Genomic DNA, 17,272 nt, shown 5'->3' with positions numbered 1-17,272 from the left:
AGTTCTTTATTACCTGGACAGAGTTGGACTCCAACACATACTGATTACTTCTACCTTCACCTCGCCCAGTAACTGCGAACCTTTTAGAGCTCTCAACGATACAAATGTCCCCCTGTGGTACCCATGCCACATATTAGCCACCACTAACTTAGCCCATCTCATTGCCCTTCATTCAAGACTGAAAACACCCCTGACCAGAAGTTTCCACTACCTTATCCCTATGGCCACTTTGGATTCCAGCAGAACCTCAAATTATTGTACTTGCCCCTGAAGTTATAAGGACTCCTCTCATGGACAACAAACTGGCCCAAGCCATAAGGATTCAACCTCAGCTACAGAACAAGGACCAAGACAAAGATCAACATGACCCTGGCTAACCTGAACCAAATCCTTGAAAAGTTGTCTTCTTTTGTGTGACAGTGTGGACCTGTCTATCAGAGTGTGCCCCCTTCAGCTACTCAAGCTTTAGTCTTCCTGTCTTTATTCTTGCTTTCCAATTTAAGGTTTTTTCTATAAATTCATGCTTTGGTTTTCATTTCAATTATTACTAATGCAAGGACCATGCTAGCAAGTGACATTAAGATGAAGAAGACGAAGATATGCATTAACAAGTACTTGCACTGTCCCAGTTTAAGGTAGATCTTGAAAGGAAACCTATCTCAATTCAATATAACAAAGAATTTTCTCTCCGTCTGGTTATGCTTCATTTGACAAGATAAATCATATAAATACAAGCTGAAGGTGGGCATTCTAAAAGAATTACTAGTAATTGTCTCCCCTGAAATTATATACTGCCCAAGGAAAGAAGCGATACAAGTAGAAGAACCATTCTGATAAAGCACCAAAAAGGACTGACTTCTCAAGCCTTCCACAGCACAACAGAATCAGCTGGTTTCCAAACACTCTCCCTCAACTTTCCTGGTTTCTTATATTCCAAACTATATGACCTAACTGCTTTTATTAAACATCTCTACTAGGACGTCCAACAACAGGGAGGTGAGGCCTGCAAATGTTCACTGGGCAAAATTTGGCATTTCTGCTTTGTCTACATTACTACCATAAATTTTGGATTAAATCCTTGTTGTGTTGTTTACTCAGAAAAGGTTTATCAGCTTTAAATTTACTTACTCTCTCATTCCCTCTCTTCAAGACTAAGGACAACAAACTAAGAGTAATTTTCAGGATTTGAAGAGATATCTAATTGTCAGCTTTTCTAATGTCCAGTATCAGATAACCTGGAGTGATGCCTACACATCTCAAGTAACTGTTCGAAATCTGTAGCTGCCCAGACAAAAAGCAGCAATGGGGTGGGGAGGAGAGAAAAACAAGACTCTGTCCCATGTTGAGATCACTGTCCCTCCCCATAAAAAGAAACAATTATCCCATAACTGGAGCTAAAGCCACTCTCAACAGAACCATCAACGGACAGTAAATTTCCCCCTCAAGTAATAGCTGTCCCACAATCAATACTGAGATATCTATCAAGCAGACCACAACTTGACCAGGATTACTTATTCTGCTGGATATGCAAACCTCCAACTCCCACCTTTGTTCTCCATTTATTGTAAGACCTCAAAGCTCCTGTCACCCCTAGAAGACAGGTTTTGAACCCCTTTTATCTGTGCTTCCTAAGATAGCCATGCTGATTTAAGGTACTTTTCTTCCCTACATTACTGCTCCTCTCCTTATAACTTCAGGGGCAAGTACAATAATTTGAGGTTCTGCTGGAATCCAAAGTGGCCATAGGGATAAGGTAGTGGAAACTTCTGGTCAGGGGTGTTTTCAGTCTTGAATGAAGGGCAATGAGATGGGCTAAGTTAGTGGTGGCTAATATGTGGCATGGGTACCACAGGGGGACATTTGTATCGTTGAGAGCTCTAAAAGGTTCGCAGTTACTGGGCGAGGTGAAGGTAGAAGTAATCAGTATGTGTTGGAGTCCAACTCTGTCCAGGTAATAAAGAACTTAGGTCTGACTGTGAGTTGCTTAAGGTCAGTGAACCTGTTAGGAATGCAGCTGTTGCTATATCTGGTCTTCTACTTCTCATATATGGCCTAGTTAAGGTTGGGTCCAGAAGGAGCTTTTTAAGTCCTTGAGGACTTGTATCTGGCTCAGAGAAGTGCTAGATTCCCAGGTAAGTAAGCATCTGTTTTGTTGATTGTTAGGGAAGTACAATTTAGTGGGCATATTCTTGTTTATTTTTTCAGCAGTTCATGTTGATATCATTGTTTCCTTAATTGAAGATTTAAGGACATTAATTTTTTTTAAGTAAGTAATTTTTGTACCACAATCTAGCAGTTAGCCTTATTCAGTGTTTGAGCTTCACATTCTAGAAAGCAACGGTGTACAAAGTACATACTAGGCTTGCCTGTTCTATGGATGTAAAGATAAATTTAGATATATAAAGAGCTCTTTTAAAAAAAAGCTTTGTAGAAATGTAAGCTATTAATAATGGTAGATTTAAACATTAGAACTTAAGCTTAAATTTTAAAACTTGTAAGGTACACTGAAAGGAAAAAGTACAAAGTATTAGTCAAGGTGAAATTTTTAAACAGGAATATGGATAATTTTTCCTTTAAATTTTTTTTTTCTGCAGTAAATATGTACTGCTTTTGTAAGTAGAGCAGGGAAATATTTTTGCAAAGGAACCCCTAGTAAGATTGAATACTTACAGGCATAACAAAGCGATGTAATCAGTAATGGGAAGCTAATAGAAAATGTTTAAAGAAAGAAAAATCAAACTCACTTCAAAAAAAGGCTTATATTTAAAGGCTTTTATTTTTTTTTTTCATTCCTTTTTCAGGATTATTATGTGCCACTTTTATTTGATAGGTTAAAGTCCTTTTGTTGTGTATTTATTGGTCAAGATAATGTATTACCTGGGTGAAATGTTATTTGGGAGGCTGAAGCAGGAGAATTGAGCAAAATAGTATGATACCCTGGCTCAAAAACAGTTATTTCCTCTAGTACAGAAATTCTTTTATTTTGGCAAAATAGTAACAGGAAAATGTTTTAATATACAGTGGTATCTTGGTGTTTGTGGAGTTGGAAAGGGCAATAAATCATACTATGGTCTGCTAAGTTAGATAGAAACTAATAGATAGTGAGAAAGGGATGGGGCACTCAAGGAAATCAGTGAAAAATAGACGTCAGAATTATGGCTGGAGGTGTGTCTGAAGACTAGGTCTCAAGATAAAGAAACAGTATTTAGATCTACCTCCTTAAGGCGTAATTATACTATAATTAGCACCACGTGGTTCTGGAAGTTGAGATAGATATTCACCCAAAACGACTTTGTTTTCTCCATGTACACCATTTCTCTATGTACACCATTTCCCTATTGGACAGTGTTAGCTTATTATAGTTGTCATCCTATAGATTGGTTATAGTTTGACCCACATTGTGTGCCCGTTGTGACTTTGCTGTATAAATAACCCCTGATAGAGGACCTCACTGTCCCATTCAGGACCCCTTCTGTTTCTCAGGAGCTGTCTTTCAATAAACCTTTCCTACTCTTAACCTCTGTTGTCCTTTGAAATTCATTCCTTGATTTCAAGAGATACAAACTCAGCACATCTGACATCAGACAGGTTAGAGATTCTGTTTTTCTTGTATCAGTCCCATGCCCTCCTTTTGTAGTTTACAACAAATTATATAACTACTGGTGCAAAAGTTGCATCGTACTGTTATGAATTTAACTATTTGAAGTTTCTCTTCTGAGTAGAATCAAAGTATTTGTTCTTTTATGAATGACTTCACTTGGTGTAATGGCCTCATGTTTCATCCGTGCTGTAGCGTGTTTTGGAATTTTTTTTAGTTTTTGTTACCTATTTCTGATACTGGGTATTGAATTAGGGACTTCATTCATTCCACTTGTAATTCTTTATGTTGAAATAGATATCTTGCCTAGCCTTGAACTTGTTCCCGCCTTAGCCTCGTAGAGTGCTGGGATTACATGTGTGCACCGGCATGCCTGGCAAGAAATGTCTTCCTTTTTAAGGTTGAATCAGTTTTCATTCTGTATGTATATACCATGTTTTGTTTATCCACTCATCTGTCAGTGAACTCTTGGGTTCTTAACACCTTTTGGCTATTGCTGGTAATGCTGCTGTGAATGTTGTATGAATATACAAATATACAAATAAACATTTACTGTGCCCCTCCTTTCGGTATTTTTTTGGCATATATCAGAAGTGGAATTGCAGCATCATGATAATTCTGATTGTTTGAATAATTGCCACACAGTTTGTGGCAGCTGCAGCGTTTTATATTTGCACCAGTATGCTTAAGCCCCATGTCTTTCTAACTTTGTCAACACTTAACGATTTTCTTTTTAGTAGTAGCTATCTTATTGAGTGTGAGGTATATCTCATTGTGGTTTTGATTTGCATAATGATTAGTGATGTTAAGCATCTTTTCATGTGCACACTGGCTTAGATCTTTAGAGAAATTTAGTCACATCCTTTGCTTATTTTTTAACTGGGTTATCTTTTTAAATATCAGATTGTTGGAGCTTTAAAAGTATATATTCGGGGGCCAGGGAGATGGCTCAGTGGAATAAGAGCTTCCCTGGCAAGTGCAAGGGCCTGAGTTCAATCCCCGGTTCTGCAAAAAAAAAAATAAATAAATAAAATAAAAGTATATATTCGGTGTATGAAGCCTTTATTTTCTCTCATTCTTATAGTTCGATATGATTGCCTTTTCACTGTTGTATCCTTTGATGTGCAGGTTTTTCTTCATCTGTTTGCTATACTAGGTAGGGGTTGAATCCAGGACCTTTTCACTGAACTACATTCCCAGCTTTTTAAATTTTGAGGCTGGACCTTGTTAACCAGAGTGGGTAGGAATTGAAATTTTCTCAGACACCTAGCATGCCGAGATTATAGGTGTGTGCCACCACACCTGTTTGATGCAGCCCCCCCCCACCACCACCACCACCTGGGATTGAACTTGGGACCTTATGCTGGCAAGCACTTACTTACTCTACTGAGCTATCCCTAGCCCTGGTCCAAGGTTTTTTTTGTTTTTTTTTTTTTTTTTGTATTTTAGGGAAAGGTCTACAGGGTGTTCAGGGTCTCACTACTAGATCGGACTCGCTTGTTTATAGCCTCCCAAGAGCTGGGATTATAGGCTCACACCACCACGTCCACTCAGTTGCTGGCTCAGCATGCCCCCAGGGTGGGGCTGGCATGGCAGGCCCAGGGATTGAACCCCTGGTCCCTGCGCCTGCTTGCAAGTGCTTTAGTCCGCCCAGCTATTTGTCTAGCCTTTCTGATGTAGTTTTAAATCTTGATGTTAGTCTATATTTTCTGTGTCTATGTCTTTGGTGTCATATCCAAGAAATCAGTGCTAAATGCAATGTCACAAGGTTTTTCTGAAGTTTTATAGTTTTAGTCTCTTGTTTAGGTTTTTTATTCGTTTTGAGTAATTATTATATATGGTGTAAGGTAAGGACTCTTTTTTTGTATATCTAGTGAATTTTCTTTTCCATTTATTAAAAAGATTGTTGTTTTCCCATTGAACAATGATGGACAAATCCTGGTACAGATTTTACTGAAGGATGTAATACTGTAAGCCATTTATTAACCAGTTTCATCGGTAAATACCTTAGAGATTTGAAGCTAAGGTAAAGAAACTTTGAAGACAAAAGAAAGAGGTATTGAGTAGAAATACGAGAATGAGCCACAGGCTGATTTCCTTTATTTCAACTGTGTTCATGGATGGGATGGCCACAGTCTGCTTTCTTTGCTTTTGTGTCATATTGGGGAATTGTGTTAGACTACTGAACTGTGTTCATTCACTCATTCCATGTTTTTCTTCATACTAACTTTATTCAGCAAGTGTTTCTTAGCATATTAAATAAAAGCGAGAGAACATGTCTATGACTATAGTAATGAAACTGATTAAAAGCTACTCTAAGGCAGTATTACTTCTGGTTGTGTGTGGGTTTTTTTTTTTTTTTTAATGTATTTAGTACAGGGTCTGCAGGGTCTCACTACACAGATCGGATTTGTAGTGATCCTCCAATTTTCAGCCTCCCAAGCACTGGGATTATAGGCACGGGCCACCACGCCCACCTGGTCTCATTTGCCTTCTCAGCAGCACGGCATGCCTGGGAGCAGTGTTACTTCTTAATGGTCACTAGACTTTAAAGTTACAAGTCTGTAACCTCAAAATATTGATGAATACATGTTTGTGTGTTTTCTGTAGGAGTTTTTACTGGTGTATGATGAACTGTTTAGAGCTTCCTGTGGTAATATTCTTCAGTAAATCAATGAAATACGACTTTTTCATGAAAATGATTGCTACTGGGAATGAACATTCCCCTAGTAGGGATTGAAGTCCCACAATAACCACGATAAAAAAGCAAAGTGAAGCTCTTTTTAGTGAGATTTGGTCAGCCTCTTAAAATCTACATTTGAAGGCCAGAGTGAACTGATAGCAGTGTGCTCCAGCAAGAAATGAACTAAAGTTAGTTAAAAACCTTGTGCAGGTAATCTTGTTATAATATAAATACCTTAATGAGACTGCCTAGAAATATGAACATCTCCAAAGAGAATAGGGAAGGTCTGGAAATCTTGCCTTGTAGGCATTTTGAATCCCTCGGCTCTTGATATACACAGCTGGGGTGAAAACACATGAAACGTAAAAACAGGAGAGCCAAAGACTAAGCCAAGTCTTTATACTTGATCTTTAGTTCATCAGTCTCAAATATCAGTCTTTTTCATGTCATTGAGCTTTTTCTTGGGGAACAGCACAGACCCCAAAATCAAAAGTTACAAAATAGCTCTTAAGTTTAAACAGTGGAACCTTATTTGTTTGCTCCTTTTAAAAACTCCTTTTCCCCCAACTCTCTGCCACATCCACCTTTCTCTTAAGGAAATCGGCTGAGCACTAATCAGTTATACTTTCTTGTTGGTGAAAAGATAGCAGGGTGAGGGCTTTTGTAGACCATGGGTACTTATTTAAAATAACAGTGTTATGTACATTATAGTTTTTGAAAGGGTTTTGTGCATATATGGTTTCATTTGCATTTCATTCTGTGAACTGGCAGCCTAGGGTACTACAATAGCAGTAATGTTTTTGAGGTCATAACCGAGATGCTAGGGACGGGTACTTTTACATGCATGAATTCATTCTTTATCCATTTTAAAACTAAGCTTTTGAGGCCCATTTTGACTTCTCTGTTAATGCTGCTAGATAAGGAGAGGTTGGTGGGTTATTTTAGGTTGTTCATTACAAATTTTTAAAAACCTTTTATCACTTTCCCCAAGGTCACCAGGCGTGAGGGAGTAAGTTTGACTACTCAGTCTGGGAGAGTTTCCTCTAAAAAGAAGATGGTGGTTTTTATTTTCCAGTCTAGCTTGATAGTTGGATAGCTTATTGATACAGGACAGTCTCTTAGTGAATAGGTTGAGAAAAGAAGATACATTGCAGTTGAAAAGGTTGCTTGGAATAGAGGATAGGATGTTTCTGTCAGGTGTCTATGTCCAGGTTCAATACTCTTCTCCCTTTTAGGGAAGTCCTATTTGAAGAATCAGTCATTTAGAGAATTTTTCCTTGGATGTGGCTGCTGAGATACTGTCAGAGCAGCCTAAATTTTTGTTAATCCTTACTAGTTAGCAGAAATTTATACCTTACCATCATGACACATCAGTTTTCAAGAATAATTATGCATTAGCTTCTTCTTGATTTCACATTCTATAAGCAACTCTCCAAATGAGTTATAATTAATTCCATCTTCTGTGTAGTTTTTGTTTGAATCAAAGGTACATCACTTGGCCAATTTTATTTAATATTTTTAATGTACTTGGTATAGAGTCACTATGCAGATTGGATTTGTAGCAGTCGTCCTATTTTCAGCCTTCCCAGTGCTGGGATTATAGATATGCGCCATCACACTGGCTCATCTTACCCAGGGGCAGGGCCAGCCTATGGTGTCAGGGATCGAACCCCAGTTCCTGCACTTGCCTAAGCAGACGCTTACTCCGCTGAACTATCTCGCTGGCCCTTCACTTGCTCTTTTGTCTGCTACTTTGAGAGGAGATACCTGTGATAGTGCTATTAGACCAGACTTTGATTGGAGTTTTGGAAAGATGGTTTAAAATAAGGTAATAAAAGGCAGATGAGATTAAATAAGCTGAATGTGGTGGTGCACACTTGTAATCACAGCATTTAGGAGGCTGAGGCAGGAAGATCACCATTAGTTTGACGTCATCCTGCACCATGTAATAAGTTCAAGGCCAGCCTGAACTACACAATGAGATTCTGTCTTATAAAAATAAATAAGAGTAAATATTCCGGGCACTTCTTCAAATATTTATGTGTTGGGCCACAGTATGTTTGGGGCATATTTCTGTTGTTACCATGTTTTGTAGTTTACATGTAAATTTACTGCCTTTAAAATATGTATGGGTTTCCTGTCATATAAAAGATTGATGGAAGGGGTCGGAGAGATGGCTCAGTGGAATAAGTGCTTCCCTGGCAAGTGCGAGGGCCTGAGTTCAATCCCTGGTTCAAAAAAAAGATTAATGGGAATTTTATATGTAGCATATTTTTAGTATTTTCATTATATAAGAATTTCAGGATCTAAATTAAAAATGAGTTTGTTTCAATGAAGTATGAGCAGTATATATAAACAAAAGTGTTGATACGTCTGTGTGTTGTGTGCTTTCTATAACCGCAACTTCTTTTTATTTGGCTTCACAGTAGAGGTTACCAGGTAGCTTTTTGCTACATTCCATGTAAATCTTCTGTTGTTTCCCAGCAAATGTGGAGCTGCATCCTGTAGTTTGTTTTGTGCTCTAGGATGCATCCAGCCTAACTTAGCTGATACTCTTTCCCTTGAGTTTGTTTTGTAAGATATTTCCTTGCATCATGCTCATTTCCTTTTAGGCTGAAAAATTTTAGAACTCTTGAACAATAAACATCATTATGTAAAAGTATTACATTTAGTATCTTCAGTCTCTGTAGCTCTGTGATTTTTGTTTTGCTGCTCTCACTTGTTTCTGCTTGAGAGACATTAAATTTGCAAAACTGATGGTAGGAGACTATGACATTTAGGCTGTTGTCCTCATCCTCTACAGTGGGTTTATATTTGCTTCTGCTGGGTATTTTGGGCTGTAGCAGTCCAAGATCACCTTCATCTGCTTTCACAAAGTTAAAATAAATAATACAGAATTGAATTTCTGCAAAGTTGAGCCTGTTTACTTCCAGTTTATTTTTTCTTCTGGGGTCCTATTCCTAGATCTATCATTTGGAAAGCTGTTGGACTACAGTTCCCATTATTAGCGCTGTTTTTGTCAAAACCATCCTTAGTCTCTCAGCCACTCTTCTAGAACTGGCAACTGTCTGCAGAGGGAAAAGCAATCTAATCTCATTGATTTGGCAGATCTCCTTTGTAGATTTTTGTCCTCTTCTGATTCTTGGCCAGTAATTTTCACTATTTGGTAGGCTTTGTATGCCTTGAATGTTTAAAAAACAATGTGTTGTGTAGTGTTCAGCTTTCTTTTGTACTTGTATAACTTCGTTAAAACATTAGTAAGGATTTTCGTAGTGGTTTTGGAGCCTACTGGATCTTAAGTAAATAGGGATCTTAAGTGATTGAACAAATTAATTAAACTTTAAAAATATTTTATTCTTTGATTTATCTTTATGCAGATTAGCAGTGGTACTTAATTATTGTGAGAATGCACCCTTATATAAAGTTCAAAATGTTCTGTCTTTATTTTTAAGAGCAAACTTACGTGAAATTGAGAAGTGTATATTAACACATTCTTTATTCTTTAAGATGAGGGGTTGGAACTAAGGGGGCCACTTGGAAAGACAAGAAATATTAACAGAAAATAAGTCTGTTCCAGGGCCGGTGAGATAGCTTAGTGGACAAAAGTGCCTAGTTAGGCAGCCCAGGGACTGGGATTGTAACCCTGGCATGGCAGGCTGAGCCAGCAAGAGGCTGAATGTAGGAGGATCACCATGTGTCCAAGCTGCATAGTGAGACCCTGTAACAGCAAAATAAATTTTTAAAAAATAATAATAAGTCTGGGGCCGGCCAGATAGCTCAGTGGATTAAAGCTCCTGTTTAGGCAGATGCAGGGACTGGGTTTTGATCCCCAGCGTTGCTGTGCCAGCCCCGCCCTGGGTGCGGTGGTGCATGCCTATAATCCCAGGACTTGGGAGGCTGAAAACAGGAGCATCAGTACAAGTCTGATCTACGTAATGAGACCCAGTAGACCTTGTACTAAATTAAAAAAAAAATTAATAATAATAATGTCTGTTCCAGGATGTGGTAATGAGCATACAACCTTAACCTATATCAAACCTAAAATCAAAATTGTCTCTAAAAAAGTTAATCAGCTTACCTCATATTTTCAGAGTACTGTTTACATGCACCTGAAACATTTTGTCTATCTGCTGGGACTTAAACTCTTTGAGAAATTATGTTTGTATGTCATCTAGGTATCTTTTATGTATGGGCAATATATATTCATTATTAATATAAATGTCAGCAAAGAGAAACCAAATCTTACAGTATCCCAAAAATGAGAAGTTGAAAGAAGATGGCTTTAATGTCTATTTGTCATGTGTTAAAAGAGCTAAATAAAAGATTCTCATAAATCATATATTTTTATGGAGAATAAAAATAATAAATTAGAAATGATACAAAATTTCAAAAAACAGGGCCGGGGAGATGGCTCAGGGGAGTAAGCGCTTCCCTGGCAAGCGCGAGGGCCTGAGTTCAATCCCTGGTCCCGCCACAAAAAAATTTCAAAAAACAAGATGATAGGAATTCAGGAGTGGTTGTTGCATATTGTTGTCTTCAAAGTAGTTGTTTAGATTAATAGATGGAAGCACATAAATTGGTCAAAAAACATTTTAACCATTAACTGTTCCTTTCAATAAGCAAATAGAAATTAGTAGTGTATATCAAAGGTAATTTGACTTCCATAATACATAAGGCTTTATAAACATTTGGTGTAAAGCTATACAGTACTGTGCTAGAAAAGGCATGTCCCCAACGTGACCATTTTGTTTAGAAGAATTTGACTTTTTCATTTAGTGCCTAATTTGATTCAGTAAATTGTTTTATGTCTTGGGTAACACTAGTCTCACTGACATGAAAGGTGAGCCATCATTTTGTCATCTTCATGGTTTTACAGTTGGTTAAGTGTTGCCTTTGGAAGAATGACGGTTTGACAAAGTTATTATCGGTGATGATCTCATTGGGTCATATCCTAGATAATGTAATAATTGACTTCTTTTAGGGCTTTTTGTAGAATATTACACTGAATACACCTTAAGTATGTAAGAAGATAGTGAGTTGAAAAATCTGTATTATAGGCCAGGTGTGGAGCATACCTATAATCCCAGCACTTGGGAGGCTGAAGCAGGAGGATGGTTGTGAGCACAAGGCCAGTTTAAACTCACAGCAAGACAGACCCTGTCTCAAGACAGACCGACTGACTGACCGAAAATAAAATAACTGATTAGTGGTAACAAGTGTGACCTGTTAATGATGATCTTTATGCATATACATGGTAGGATTGCTGTTTAGGACCACATAAAGAAATTTCCTATTAAGGGCTGAGATATGGCTCAGTGGAATAAGCACTTCCCTGGCAAGCGCAAGGGCCTGAGTTCAATCCCCAATTCCGCCAAAAAAAAAAAAAGAAAAAAAAAGAAATTTCCTGTTGAAATTTTATTTTCAAGTAGATTGAAATTTCAGCTTCAAGTAAATCCTGATAATTCTATAGGACTGGGTTTTTTGTTTTGTGGGGCACTCGTGCTCTCTCTCTCTCTCTCGCTCTCTCTCTCTCTCTCTCTCTCTCTCTCTCTCTCTCTCCCGTCTCTCCCCTTCTTCCCTTCTCTCCTTCCTTCTCCCCCTTTTCCCTCTCTCCTTCTTCTTCCCTCCCCTCCCCTCTCCTCTCTTTCTGTGGTGCTGGAGATCAAACCCAGGGCCTTGTACGTGCAAGGCAAGAGCTGCACCGCTGAGCCACATCTCCAGGTAGAGTGTTTTAAAAGGGATAAATTTTACTTGTAAAAGTTTCCTGTGAACGGTACATTTTGGAAAAAGTATATGTGCAGTACAACACAGTGCTATTTATATGGTACATTTTAGAAAACATAGTACAGTACTATACTTTTGGCTTTCATTAATTGAACATTTGAATTTATTTTAGTATGTAATTTTCTTGATAGTGAAGTAGGGAGTGCGTCATGTTTGAAAACTGACCTGTCTTTTTGTCCCCAATACAGAAGCTCCACCATGAGGCGAGGTGGATGGAGGAAGCGAGCTGAAAATGACTGGGAAAAATGGGTGTGTTTTGAAAAATAAAAGTGATTGTATTAGAAGAGCTAGTTCTCATTTTTTTTTTAGTTTATGATATGCTTTAAGATGTAAATTGTAAATTACTTCATATACCAACTATGATTTATCACAGTGCATTTTCAATGCACTTGCAGTATTGATAAAACTAAATTGTTAAACTTTACTCAGGAATTTTATCTGGAAGAAGTAAATATTCTGCACACAGGAATTTAATGTATGATGACTATTTTAATATTGCTAATAATAACTCCTAGTAAAACATAAATATCCAAAAATAGGAGATAAGTGATTTTACTTTTATAAAATTTTTATGATCTGAAGCACAGAAATAAGATTTAAAAATAACACCCCAAAATACTAATGAGATTATACTGATTTTAACGTTTTTTATATCTTATGTTTTCTATAATATTTTTTACTGTGAGCATGTAATTTAATTTGCAAAAATGAAGTCATTTCCATTTTGGAAAAAAATACTTTTAGATATCTGTAGCTTCAAATTAAAGACTTATTAGTTCAGAATGCTTATACATAATTATTTTGAGGATCAGGAAAAGTAAGGCTGAATTCATAAATCTACCAAAGGTATTTGATTTATTTTAATATTCTTTCTGAGGTAGAAGGTACCTAGTGAAGAGTAGTACTGCTGTGAAATAGATTGATTTGATCCAGAATTTAGCCATTGAATCATTCATTGTAGCCTTGCCCCATGCAGCTGGTTTGTAAGGTTGCTTCTGTTAAGCTTTCTGTATAGAAGAGAGGAAGCCAGATTAAAATGTGCTCTTAGACCTCTTTTCAAATTCTGGTTGGTTTAATCTTCATGTAGCTTGATTATTTAAGAGCAATAGGTTGTGATATTTTTTATGATTGAGCGTTTTCCTGTTTGAAAGTAACTTAAGAATGTAATAATATTATTATTGGGAATTGAGTTGACAGAGGTAGAAGTCTTGTTTGTCTATGTGTTTTATTATCTTGCCTAGTTTGTGGCTCATGAGATCATTTTTATTTTGACCATTTGATACAGAGTAAGGCCCTTTTATTTATTTTTAAAATATAAGTTTCATTAAAAAAAAAAAAAGCTATAGAGAAACTTGTAACTTTCGTGATTCGTTTACCTTTTCTTTAATTCTAGGGTGGGTATATGGCTGCCAAGGTCCAGAAATTGGAGGAACAGTTCCGATCAGATGCTGCCCTGCAAAAGGATGGGACTTCATCTACAATTTTTAGTGGAGTTGCCATCTATGTTAATGGATATACAGGTTGAGTACTTTTTTACTTTTCAGGTACCCTATTTTGGCTGCACTTTAGGATTGAGAGTGATTTAAGCTACTGCTTTTAAGTATTTGTCATGTATATGATACTTTAAAAAATGAAAAATCAAATCATTGCTTAGATACTGCTCTACTCTTCCTTCCCATCCCACCTTCAGTTAATTAGAAAATGTAGCTTAAAAAGTTAAAATGAGGGATAGGAAGATAGCTTGGCGGTGTAAGCACCTGCCTGGCAAGCACAAGGACTCAGGTTTGATTCCCGATACCCCATTACATGCTGATGCCTCACGAAGCCAGCCACCAAAACTGGGCATGGTGGCCAGGGCATGTGGCACATGCCTGTAATCCCAGGGATGGGGAGGCTAGGATAGGAGGATCACTCTGAGTCGAGCTACATAGTGAGACCCTGTACCAAATAAATAAGTTAAAATGAGTTTAAAAACAAAACCAGTCGAAAATCTTGTTTTAAATAGCTGAATTAAAAGGTTTTTGTATATGGATGGGCTTGAAAATAGCTGTACTGATGAAGGTTTGATGAGGGCCATTTTGTTAAGACATTTCCAACTGTGCTTGCCCATTCCTCCTCCTGGGTGGGTGAGGTCTGTGCACTTAGTCTCCTAGAGAAGAATCTGGAGAAGGTTTTAAATCTGGCTGCTAACCTTTTGATTACTAAGGGGAAGGGAAAAGCCAGAATCCTCACAGTTTAAGAGGTAGAATTTCACTTTTTTCTCCTGTTCTTTTTTCACCCATTGTCCTTCCTACTGTTACTGTTGTCATTGAATCCATCTAAAAGAGATTAAGAAGTCTGCTCTCGCTCTCTCTTTCTTTCTTTTTTTTTTGGTGGAAACGGGGATTGAACCCAGGACCTTGCACTTGCCAGTAAAGTGCTTATTCTACTGAGCTCTCTCCCTAGCCCCAAAGGTTAATTTCTTTTTTTTTTTTTTTTTTTTTTGTAGAACCAGGGATTGAACTCAGGCCCTTGCGCTTATTCTACTGAGCCAGCTCCTTGGCCCAAGAAGTCTGTTCTTCCGAGTGGGAGACGAAATCTAGGAATTCTAGTTTACCTCTTAAACAGTTTTACTTGTGAGCTTTCTCTTTTTAAGATTTATGTACATATTCACTTTGGGAGGTGCCCAGAGCTCCTGTTTCATGAATTTTTATTGATTTTGGCACCAAGCTACATATTTCTGAGCTTCCAAATAACCAGTTTAGATTTATCTTTTTCTGATCTGTAAATTCAGTATCCACTTGGTTATTGTCTTACTTTTTCCTCATTGCTGGAACAAAATATCCAACACCCAAAATTAAGGAAGGAAAGCTTTGTTTAGCTCACAGTTAGTGGAGATTTCATTTCATATTTAGACTCTAGAGGCTGCTCCAATGACTGCATGAGGCTTTGGGGGAACAGCTAGACACAAACCATAACAGCTATTGATACTGGATTTTGTTCCTACTAAAGTGCTTGAGTCCTTTTTGTTTTAATTTTCTAGGTGAGAGTATTACTGTATTTTTTTTTCTTTTAAGTAAATGGCTATATATATTTATGTCAATCTGTTACACTTTTTTTCCTCTTCTCAACTGGCTGGTACCTGTTTATTCTTAAGATTTCACACTTTTTGGAGACTGGCAACTTACCTCTCTCTGCATCTTATCCTTCTTGAGACCTTAGTCTCATGACTTTTTTGCTTGGCAATATTAGCTATATCATCCCTGTTGTATCCTTATTGCTTTTACACTGACTGGACCTAACCATTCAGGAAATACTTGCAGAATTAAAGTTAAGTTTTAATGGATTAATATTTTTGGCTGATTTTAGTCTTAAAAATGTTACCTCAAAATGTGTTCTGCTGCAGCTTTGGGAAGTTTACCTGAAGAAAGCTTATATATTTTCTTATTAGATATTTCTTGTTAGCAAATTTTTTAGCTCATTGTAATTTGGTCCAGTCAGTATAAAGATTAAAAATGTTACTAAAAGTAAATAAACATTACTTGCTAGATTAGCCAGTTATGGAAGTTCTTAATGCATACCACCATCCTCTGTTACATAAGAGGAAGAAAAGGCAATTCTCTGTGAGAGAGGAATAAAAATATTGTAGTGATCACTAACTTGATCAAGAATCTGTAATTTTCATTCTACTCCAGTTAAATTTTGTGCAGTTATTAAGGCATTTCCTGTTTGGAGCACTTACTATCCTGTCTTTTTATTTAGGATAAGAAAAATCATGGTTTGTTTGCTCCTGGTGTTAACAGTATAAATCTACAAGGAAAGTTCTGTTGTGCTGACTTTCAACACAAGTAACACAAGTTGTGATATGGCTTTGTCTTCTAAAAACCTTTGCAGTGAATACTTTGAGTCTTACAGATAGAACAGAATATGCTGTGGGGCCGGGGTATAGCTCAGTGGCATAGGCGCCTGCCTGGTAAACACAGGGTCCTGAGTTCAATCCCCAATACCAAACAAACAAAAGAACAGAATATGCTGTGTAGTGAAAAGTAGATTAGCAAGTAAAGAGTAATGCTTTCAAGACAAGACAAAGGATGTTGTTTTGGTTGATTCTTAGCCATGCTATCCACAGACCTTTGCTAAATTCCAAGTTTTCTTGATTCCCTTAGTAATGGTCCCACTTGTGTTATTTGTGCCTCTTTCATAGCTCCTGTCCCTTTTAACCTAGTTAGCATTGAACCTGAGTTTATACAGAAAATACTCAGCCTCTGCCAGCCCATTCTTTCCTCACCCTGAAGGGTTTTCCACCCTGTAATGTTAACTTATATCCTTTTAAAATTTTTTATTAGTTAAAATCTTTTTTTGGAGATAGCTGTAGATTCACATGGAGTTGTAGAAATAATGTAGATATGAACTCTACCCATTTTCCTCCAATGGTAACATCTCAGACACAAGAAAACAGTATCACAACCAGGAAGCTGACATTGTTGTAGTCAAGCTACAGAACATTGTCAGCAACAGTCCTTCACAACACCCTTTTGTAGCCACCCATTTCCTTTCTTTCCTTCTTCTACTCCCGAAATCACTAAACTGGTCTCCATTTCTATAATTTGATCATTTCAAGAATGAAGTACAACATGAACATGCAGTGTATCTTTTTAGGTTGGCTTTTCTTACTCAGTACAATTCTCTGTAGAGATGTCATCAGAACTGTTGTTATTGCTAGTTTTTTCCTCCATATTGCTGAATTGTGTTTAACAGCATGGATGTACCACATTTAATTAGCTATTTTCCTGTTAAAGGTTATCTACATTATTTCTTGTATTTCATTATAAACATACGTATATCAGTTTTTGTGTGAATATAAATGTGCACATAAATCCTAGCTTACTTGGTAGTTTTTATGCACCTGACAAATTTTCTTAAAGTGGCTCTATTTTACAGTCTCAACAATAGAGTGGTATATTCCACTCTTTGTATCCTGGGCACCATCCATCCATCCATCCATCTCTGTGTTAATAAGATTTAAAAAAAAAAAAATACTTTACAGAGGGTACAGAAGAGGTGTAGGGGAGGCAGTCTGGAACTCTCCAAGCTGTGCACTTTATTTTTTTTTATATTAATTTTATTGATAAAGAAGTAGCAAACACAGCTGAATACACATTTTTCTCAGCTGCACATGGGTCATTTTCTAAAATAGACCACATACTGGTCCATAGGTCATGCTTAAG

General features: G+C 37.2%; 1 protein-coding gene across 5 annotated transcripts in view; it reads left to right on the top strand.

Moving 5' to 3' along the window:
• The window catches only part of Rev1 (REV1, DNA directed polymerase), a 102,999-nt gene that overhangs the window by 13,736 nt on the left and 71,991 nt on the right, over window positions 1-17,272 (top strand). For 3 of the 5 annotated variants that reach the window (XM_023717379.1, XM_004633194.2, XM_004633193.2), the window contains exons 2-3: window positions 12,254-12,314; window positions 13,459-13,585. In XM_023717379.1, coding sequence (XP_023573147.1) covers window positions 12,264-12,314; window positions 13,459-13,585 — 178 coding nt within the window. In that variant the 5' untranslated portion in view covers window positions 12,254-12,263. Of the gene's footprint in view, window positions 1-12,253; window positions 12,315-13,458; window positions 13,586-17,272 lie in introns of those variants that run through there. The other 2 variants (XM_023717380.1, XM_023717381.1) reach the window with 2 other exon arrangements.

The sequence above is a fragment of the Octodon degus genome, unplaced genomic scaffold (genome assembly GCF_000260255.1).
Source record: "Octodon degus isolate 3935 unplaced genomic scaffold, OctDeg1.0 scaffold00052, whole genome shotgun sequence".
Taxonomy (NCBI): Eukaryota; Metazoa; Chordata; class Mammalia; order Rodentia; family Octodontidae; genus Octodon; species Octodon degus.
This window is presented reverse-complemented; position numbering and strand designations above follow the sequence as displayed.